The following is a 9812-nucleotide window of genomic DNA, read 5'->3' on the forward strand; positions in this document are numbered from 1 at the left end:
AATGAATAGTATTGTGTTGGTAATTAAAGAAAATTTGAGTCATGTAATATTTTTAAGTATGATGATGTATATATTATGTTAATCCTTTTTGGAGTACATATATTGAACTGTAACACTTTAGAACTTATGTATATTAAGATTTAAATTATGAATCATTTTAATATTAAAAATATTTATGTATGAATGAAAAGATTAAAGTGTAATGATTTGAAATATGCTTTGATGGCAAGATATAGGAATATGTGTATATTTTACTAATTTTAATCTTACTACAAAATTCAATTCTAGTAGTCTTAAACTAATTCGATCCGTAACGTTAATAATGAGACCTAACTTGATTCGTTAAACGTAATGTTAATATGAAATTTCACTCGGTATAGAATGTGACAAATCAATGACAAACCGTTTCTAAATATGACGCGTTTCTCAGATATTTACCGTGATTTCCTTTCATTTGTTCAAGCAATTAGATCATAACCCAAGTAGTTTGTTTGTCATAATTTTCAGTAATCTTACTGTCGGGCGGGCAGACTTTTTAGTTTATTTTAACCTGGCGAGCTATGTGATTCGATTATTTGGCATGGGACTGTGGCCGGGCTAAGCAATAATAAAAAAATGGGTTTATAAAATGAATCCATGCTGGATACATGCAATACCAATAATGCTAAATAGAATATTCAAAGCCTATAAATCTTGTCAAATCAGCCAAACACCTCAAGACGCAATCGATTCCTCTGAATCCACGTTCTCTCATTTTTTTACCATTTTCAACTCAGATTCATCTTCCATTCCCTTCTCCTTCTCTATCCAGCTTGAGATTTTCAGATTCAATCACTGATCTTTTGATCCATATTCACATGGCTTCTCTCAGTTTCCCTCATGTCAGAGGCTCCAACTCCTTTTCTCCCATCAAGACTCTCCCCACTTCTTTAACAACTCAACGTCTCAGAACCAGAGTTGGGTTCTTGAGGGTCGTGGCTGATGCTGATGCTAATGCTAAACACCCTCTGGGAGAGCCTGATTTGAGTGTTACCGTTAATGGGTTGCACTTGCCAAACCCGTTTGTTATCGGCTCCGGTCCACCGGGCACCAACTATACGGTGATGAAGCGTGCCTTTGACGAGGGCTGGGGTGCTGTAATTGCCAAAACTGTGAGTGTTCTCTCCTTTTTATGGCTTTTATAAATTACATCGAAGATATAATCACTTCCCTCGCAAATTAACTAACTTTGTTCATCGTACTGAGTTACTGTAGCCAATAGAGCTCTTCATGTACTGTAGGAAAAGTATATGGACGGAGATTTTGTGCTTGGACTGTTTCTCTTGTTTTGAATTGTAACGTGATGCTGAAAATTTTATTTTCTATGAATAGTTATATTTGCAACAATCAAGATTGTCCAGAAAATTTGGGTGTCCTATTCTTGACATTTCAATGAAGTGCCGCGTATCTTTGTTTCTAATCTTTTTTCTTTTTTGGAGAAGTGTTTCTTTGTAATTATACTTCTTTGATGTTGAAATTTTGTCCTTGATCCCAATTTGTTAGGTGTCATTAGATGCAGCAAAAGTAATAAATGTAACTCCTAGATATGCCCGGCTACGAGCAGGTGCAAATGGCTCAGCCAAGGGGCAGATAATTGGGTGGGAGAATATAGAACTCATAAGTGACCGCCCTCTTGAAACTATGCTGAAAGAATTTAAGCAATTAAAAGAAGAATATCCAGATAGGATTCTCATTGCTTCTATTATGGAGGAGTATGACAAAGCTGCTTGGGAGGAACTTATTGATCGAGTGGAGCAAACGGGAATTGTAAGCTATAGTAATGACCTGATTTTCTGTGTTTATGACATTTTTTATATAGATGCTTTATGTAACCTGAAATTGCCGAAATTGTTTCTTAGGATGCCATTGAAATCAATTTCTCATGCCCTCATGGTATGCCTGAACGCAAAATGGGTGCTGCAGTTGGGCAAGACTGTGCACTTTTGGAAGAGGTTGGTGGATGGATTAATGCAAAAGCTACAGTTCCAGTTTGGGCAAAAATGACTCCGAACATCACAGACATAACACAGGTCATTTCATATTTATTTTTTTTGATCACTGGTTGCATGCTTAGATTTGATTTCAATATTCATAGACTGGTACAACGGTAGCATTTACGTGTTCCAAGCAATCTGCAGTTCACATCTAAGCGGGATGTGCACTTTACTTTACATATATGCTAGTAATTTATGAGTTTTTAATTATAATCTCGACTTTGCTATTGTTTAGCTTGGTCATTTCATTTCTATGTTCCATCATGCTGTGTACACTGTGCTTACTGTCCATCCAAAGTTCAAACAAGCAAACATGTTGCATGACCAATGCATTCTTGTCATTGATGCAAGCATTAAGATGCAATGTGAATGGCTGGTAATGAGTAATGCATGCATTTTCTATAGCTGTGCAATTGAAATAGAAGTTGTGGGCTATTATATCCATTTTCTTGACGCATACTAATGTAAGTGTTGCTCAAGATTCGGAGACTAGAGTGAAAAATTGGAAGACTGTTGACATTTCAAAAGTTAAATAGAAACACAGAGATGTCTTAAGATTCAGAGAGTGAAGAATTGGAAGATTGTTGACATTTCAAAAATTAAATACAAATTAGTGCAGAGATGTATGCACATGTTAATTAGAATGATGTATAATTTTGTAATCGATTTGAACTTAAAACCCTATTATTTACCTAATATTTACTTTTGGGTATGATTTTGCCACCTCTTGGGGGAGCCACTTTTTTTAATCATATTCTTAATGATTCCGGTTCAATCTAGTACTAGAATCTGTCAGGATAAAGGGAGATCAAGGTTGAAGCCTGCGGGAGGCTGATGTAACTTGTCCTATTCAAAAAGATACTCCTTCTATCTACTGCCAAAATCTGTCTGGATCAGGAGAGATCTATATTTAGATAGGGGTCAAGGGTCTCTAGGTCATTTGTTAATTCTGTTTCTGAATCAACTCAACGCTGTTGAAGCTCGTAGCTGTTTGTATAATTTGTACTTGAATTTATGATTATAGAAAAGAAACTCATTTCTTAAAAGTCTTTGCAAAATAAAAATTCTATCCCTCTCAAATACGAAAAATGGAGTATTTAGGACTCATGCTTCACTTATGTTTACCTTGAAAACACTTTGATGGTAAATAACAGAACAGAATACTCATATTAATCTGGTTGTCTTCTTGCCTCGCTATCTCTTGTTTATTTTTCTCTCACACTTCCTTTCCATGTGAATTAAAATATGCTAGGTACATACTATGCGTGCATTATTTTGTAGGTTGAATTTGTACACGAGTAATTCAATTTTTCTTTGTTGTATAGCCAGCAAGGGTGGCACTAAGCTCAGGATGTGAGGGGGTATCTGCCATTAACACCATCATGAGTGTAATGGGAATCAGTTTGAAAACCTTACGGCCAGAGCCTTGTGTTGAGGGGTTTGCATTCTGAAAAGCAAAAAACAGTTCCAAGTTAACAATTAGTCTGTCATAAAATTTATGTACTTTAATTTTGCTGACAGATACTCAACTCCTGGGGGTTATTCTTCCAAAGCAGTCCATCCTATTGCACTTGGAAAAGTGATGGCCATTGCCAAGATGATGAAGTCAGAATTTAATGATGAGCAATACTCACTTTCTGGTATTGGAGGTGTTGAAACAGGTGGTGATGCTGCTGAGTTTATTCTTCTTGGAGCAAATACAGTTCAGGTACAATGTTTGTGTTGCGTTGTTATATCATGCTATCTTATTTTATTCATTTGTAACTTTTAGACATTGGCTGTCTATTGAACTGTGCTTATATAAGGTCTTGACTTTTAGGGCCTGTTTATTTGTGGAAAAAATAATTTTTTATTTTCTGTTTTTCACTAATTCTTTCAACACTTTATTTTTGTTTCTTTTCCACAATTAAAACATGGAATATCACGAGTAGGTTCTTCAATGTATGAATGATAATACCAATGTTTATCACAAGCAAAAAAGCATGAAAAATCAATCATTCATTCATTTCCATTAATCTGAGTTCTTCTAAAATGTGGCTCAACTTATGTTAATAAGAAACTTTGCAATATCCTAACGTTAACATTGTTTTGGGAGTGGGTGAGGGATGGGAAAGGAAGGGGTAAAGAAGGAGGTTAACCTTAATAGCTTGTTTGGTGGGAATGGAATGGTAAATTGTTAATACTGTCAAATGCTTACACTGGGAAGATGAAATTACTTCCCCTTTCCCTTGTTCCTTCCCAAACAGGAGAAGATTAAAAACTAACTTTCCCTTCCCTTCTCCTTCCCTTCTTTACTTTAACAAGTTGGTGGAGTGTCTACGCATTGAGAAGTGGATTCAAGTAGTCAGGGAGAGTACGGGAAGTAATAAACCTAAAATGGAGCAAGATTGAATGGTAAAAAATGTTTTAATACCAAAGCTGAAATGGAAGACAGTGACAATCCCAATTAGTGTGGAATTGAAATTTAGATTAGTAGCTATGTCTCTCTCCCTTATTATTCTGTTATTTTATTTATTTATTTATTTATTTTTGCCAAAGATAATATTCATTGCTTACCCTATAAGGGTAGAGAAGAGGATACAAACATCTTTTTAAGAAGTCTCATGCAATGATTTGACATTGCTGTGAAAACACTACTATGTTTTTGTAATCTTTTCATGCTCAATTTAGAAGCTTGCTATGATCTAATATGTAAATTTTAGGATTATTTTTTAATATTTTCTAAACTCCAGTGTGCAAAATTGTTTGCTGCTCATTAATAATTGTTATTTTTAGTAATATGACCATGACTTACTATAGCTGTCAGTGCACAAATAAAGGGAAAATACTTTACATGATATTACTTGGGCATATGTGTCTGAATCAAGCTATTGATTAATTGAAACCTTCAAGATGAGGTTTGTTGGCTACTGGTAGTTAAATTCTAATTCTGTGCGCTAAGTGATTCATTTAAGGCTGCTAGATTTTTCTCTTTTCAATCTTTCTCCTGAATAAAAGAAGAAATATTAAGTTCTGAAGTTACTAAACTGCCACAAGCATGTTGTATATTTTTTAAGTACTTAGTTTTGAAAATTTTACATTATTACAATAAAATTTATTACCACCTTTCAAATTCTCAGTAGTATGTGTAAGCATTTAAGGGCATGTTCGGTACAATGTAATTGAATGTGATGAATGAACTGAATTTTAAGTTCGCTGTCTATTAAATTTTTATTTGATTACGTTTAATTTTTCCTACCAATCATGAACTAACATCTTTAATTTTTTTTTTATTGTAGGTCTGCACTGGGGTTATGATGCATGGATATGGTCTTGTGAAGAAACTTTGTGATGAACTGAAGGATTTTATGAAAATGCACAATTTCTTATCCATTGGAGAGTTCAGAGGGTATGCATTTTATTGGAGAGATCTAACTGAGGCTGTTGTTACAATGTTAGACGTTTATTGCATTGTATTTTCTGAAATTTCCTGTTATGATTATGATGGTTTCTCAGGGCATCTCTGGAGTATTTTACGACTCACATGGATTTGGTACGACGGCAGCAAGAAGCAATTCAACTGAGAAAAGCTGTCAAAAAAGGTTTGCAGTCTGATAAAGATTGGACAGGAGATGGTTTTGTGAACGAGTCTGAAAGCATGGTTTCTAACTAAATTGCCCAAGTACAGTAAGCGTTATCTCTTGTATGATTAAAATAAGTTGGGATATTTTACTTAATTTTCTGTTGATAGTTCATCTTGAGCTTGTTCTTACTTTGAATTGTATCGAATTTGGGAACAGCAATAACTTTTCTGATGCTTGTCCTTTTAGTTGATGTAAAGCAAAAATCTTTCTGCCACATTAAAATGGAACACATTCTCTCTTTATTTAATACAGGTATTTGGTCAAAATGAGACTGTTAAATCCGATAGTGTGGCCATCTAATTCTTTATGGTCACCTTTCTTCTTTTCCTGGCTTGGATTTAAATCTTGGTTGAGATTGTGGTGTGTCTGATTTAGATTTAAATCTAGTGCTTGCCCCTATGCTGAACTATATATTTACCTTCACTGTCATAAAACTGAAAGTAAAGAAAGCAAGTGAAAAATAGCATTTATGAAGAAAGGTTTTATACTTGAATTTATGATGACAAGGATTCTGTTGCATGAATTTCATCAAAAATCAACTCTGCATTTTGTTCATTCTTGGGTCCATCATGTATTAGTCATGCTTCCTCCTGCACAAAAATTTCCAGATGCAGCATTTAGTATCATAAGATTAAAACATAGATTTGCAAAAGGTAGCTTCTGGCAGAATTAGGAGATAGAGAAGAAGAGATGAAATGAATTACAGGTTACTCACCTGATGTCTGATGAAGTGGTGGAAGGCTCATCAGAAGTTTCAGTATACGTTGTAGTGAGCTCCCTAAGTTGCAGATGCATGCTATTGATGAAAGCTATTGTTTCATGCTGAGGTTCCTCCATTGCTTCTTTCAGCTTGCTTAAAGCTAAGCAATATGCTTCCTGCATGCCCATTCAGTTTTACTTAAATCAGCTGTTTCTGCTTATCTATATTCAATATTTCCCTAGAAATAATTTCTAAAATTGTAATTATTTATAAACTATATTATTACAATTTAAATTGTGATGAAAATTATTCATATTAATAATCAATTAAAATTACATGAAAATAAAATAGAAAATTATAAAACCGATTATTAAATTTTAATTTTTCAATTCTTGATTTTATTTATATTTAATTCTTAGTTCAGATGAAATATGAGAATAAAAGTGAATATATATATATATATATCAAGTCTTAAAAGGTTAAAGATTTTTAATTTTCTTGAAAACATTTTTAGTTGAATTTTAAAATATAAAAAATGTGCTAAATCCTAAATTTTTGACACTAAAATAAGATTGAGCAATTTTTGTAGCCTATCCTTAAACTTTACTCTATGTTTCACTTCTATTCCTTAACTTTAATTTATTATTACAAAATTTCTAAACTTTAATTTTATTTCACAAAAAATCTCTTTAACTTGCAATATTAAATTTTCATATTAAAAATTTCTTCCAAGCTATAGTATGACATATATAAATATATTTTTAATACTTTCTAATGAAGGTAAATATCTCTCCTTTTCAGAAAGTAAATTGTTAGTGATGGCATTGGTATTTTTGTAATAAATTTATATCATTATTGAAATATATTATAATAAGTTAAAGTGATTTTTGTGAAATAAAATTAAAGTTTAAAATTTTTTTAATAATAAATTAAAATTAAGAGACGAAAGTATAATACAAAACAAAATTTAGGTACCAATTATAAAAATTACTTAACAAAACCCGATGGAATTACTTATTAGCAGTGCTCTATACAATCTTTCCTTTTCTCTTTTGACACTAAAGAAAATGTGTATTGTCTTTTTCAAACAAATCCTTTTTTCCAACAGAGATCTGATTAAAGTAAGTGATGCTGATATCAATACCATTTTTAGCTTAGCTACATGTTGACTAGACCCATTGCTCTCTCTCTCTCTCTCTCTCTCTCTCTCTCTCTCTTTTCTTTCTAACGGAGGAGGAAGTGAGGACTATAACCTAGAAGAGCTTTTAATCAGAGTTACCATGAAGTGATCTAGCTCTGGCTGACTTAGAGAGCTTGAACTGATATTTCTACCAGCAGCTACCTTCTGCTTCATGCTATGGCATTGGTCTGCTTCATCTATGCTAACAACCTGAAAAAAAAAAAGATATTGTAAATCATCAAAATAGTACTAATTCAATGGCAGTCATTTCTGAAAATTTATGATAATGAACTTGAATAGAAGCCTAGCTAGGAGATGGATCTGGCCATGGAGGGTGTATACATATATATATATATATGTATAGAAGGCTAAAAACCCAAGAAATTATCAAATGATAGATGATTTCATATACATTAATAATGTACGTAAAAGTAATAAAGACCTCAACTTGATGTGGTAATTGCATAGGGCTCACTCTAGTCTTGACAAAACCAAAAGAGAGAGAGAGAGAGAGAGAGAGAGAGAGAGAGACCTTCAAACAGTCCATATGAGTCTGAACCAAGAGTCCATACAAAGGATGGCTAGAGATTCTCTTCTTGAGAGCCTCAGCTTCTTCCTCTTCTTTTTCCTTACTACTAGTAGCAGCAGCAGTAGTAGTACAGCTCCTCTTACTCTCCATTTGCTCCAAATAGTAGTATTGAAACCTTCAAATTTGGTGCAATAACTGTAGTCTACTTTTGCCATATTTGCTCATATATAAGAAAGATCACTAGCATCAAAGCCACTCCCATATGTTGGATTGACCCATGCATGCAAAATTAGATGGTATCAGTCAGAGAACTCTCATTGAAGAGTTTGGCCTTTTTTCCTTCACCTCTTTGTGTCTTTTTACATTGATGAAAGTTACAGTTCAGGGGGTTTCTCGAATAATGGGAACCTAAGGCTTTGCTCGTACAATTTCTTTCTGTGTAGCCACTGCTTGCTTCGTCTTTATCTTTCCTTTTCCACTGCTCATTCTTCCACTTTTTCTTCCAGAAAATCCAAATTCGTTACTGTTTTTGTGTAATGCTGATTCGTCTTTTTTATCTGTGTATTATTTCCAACTGTTTATTTCTTCTACAGTTCTAATGCTTGTACTACTACCAAATATTTTGGTCCTTTTGAAAGTGAATTATCGAATTGGAATTGACTGTTTAGATTCATTAATTTAGGAGGACTGAGATTATGCTGTAAAATCTCTCCATTCTTATTCAGTCTAATTTTAGATCTTATTCAACAATATTATAATAACAGTTAAGTGTTTTAATAGCGATTAAATGTTAGACATTAACCGTTAATAATTGATTGTTTATGTAGTTGGATTATCCTTTTATGTTTATGTAGTGGGCTTGATGTTGTTAATTATCCTTCGGTAATCTCCCATTTGCCCCATACAATTTTCTACAATTCATGGGAAAGGTCTCTTGAAAGCTGTTAAATATCAGGTGTTCTTTGGTGCAAACCAAAATGGTGGTGGCTACTTAGAGGTAGAGGAGGAGAAAGTTGTGGGACTAAGGTTCCTATATGATCTTTGAAGGTTGGCTCCATCCCTTGCATATCATGTGCATTGTCTCTTCAACCTAATGGTAAAATCCAAGCCATTTGTTGGTACGATACACATGGCCTCTTGATCAGAGTTTTGCCATGCTCTTTGGCAAAAATATGCTATGCTAATACTGGACCTTTGTCGCTGACCATTTCAGATTAATGATAACTTTTTTTTTTGTGTGTGTTTTCTTCTCTCCCTGATGTGGGACCGCCTTTCTTCCAAGTTCCAACACTTCTTTCAAAGTGTAACTCTGCTTCGCCTACCGAGGTTTACTTACCCATCCATGAATTTAGACTTAAGAGATTTTTTTCCCTCATAAGATAAAAAAAAATATATAAATATAAATAATTAAAATATTTTGTGCAAAGATAATCTGGATATAGTAGAATAATTTTTTGAGTAATAACTATTTTTTTTAGATAAACAAACAATTTTATTTACAATATTGTATTTTCAGATTTTGTTACCTCTGTGAAGATATTAAATTACCAAATGTCAATTGAGAAATATGACAAGTTGCCAAACTCTATTGATAGAAAATCATTACCTATACTTGAATTTTCAATTAATAAAAAAAAAATCAATAATCCATGTATTTGTAATTGTCAAATAATCCATTCAAATATTAAAAATAATAAAACAGAACTCCGTTAAGCGAGAAAAACAAAACCCAATAATAGAGAGAAAA

The 9812-nt window shown here is 33.2% G+C and overlaps 2 protein-coding genes across 2 annotated transcripts; one reads left to right on the forward strand and one right to left on the reverse strand.

The window, feature by feature from the left end:
* Positions 1-611: 611 nt before the first annotated feature.
* On the forward strand, positions 612-5922 carry LOC110647320 (dihydropyrimidine dehydrogenase (NADP(+)), chloroplastic). The gene is made up of 7 exons (XM_021801087.2): positions 612-1151; positions 1543-1806; positions 1899-2069; positions 3359-3471; positions 3555-3741; positions 5312-5421; positions 5529-5922. The coding sequence occupies exons 1-7, from the start codon at positions 858-860 to the stop codon at positions 5683-5685; spliced, it is 1296 nt and encodes a 431-aa protein (XP_021656779.2). The 5' UTR covers positions 612-857; the 3' UTR covers positions 5686-5922.
* A 200-nt stretch (positions 5923-6122) lies between these two features.
* LOC110647321 (homeobox protein knotted-1-like 2) lies at positions 6123-8476 on the reverse strand. The gene is made up of 4 exons (XM_021801089.2): positions 8069-8476; positions 7636-7746; positions 6372-6532; positions 6123-6246 (listed from the first exon to the last, which is right to left on the reverse strand). Exons 1-4 carry the CDS (start codon positions 8213-8215, stop codon positions 6231-6233), a joined length of 435 nt encoding a protein of 144 aa, XP_021656781.2. The 5' UTR covers positions 8216-8476; the 3' UTR covers positions 6123-6230.
* Positions 8477-9812: the final 1336 nt, after the last annotated feature.

Source organism: Hevea brasiliensis, chromosome 13 (assembly GCF_030052815.1).
Source record: "Hevea brasiliensis isolate MT/VB/25A 57/8 chromosome 13, ASM3005281v1, whole genome shotgun sequence".
NCBI lineage: Eukaryota > Viridiplantae > Streptophyta > Magnoliopsida > Malpighiales > Euphorbiaceae > Hevea > Hevea brasiliensis.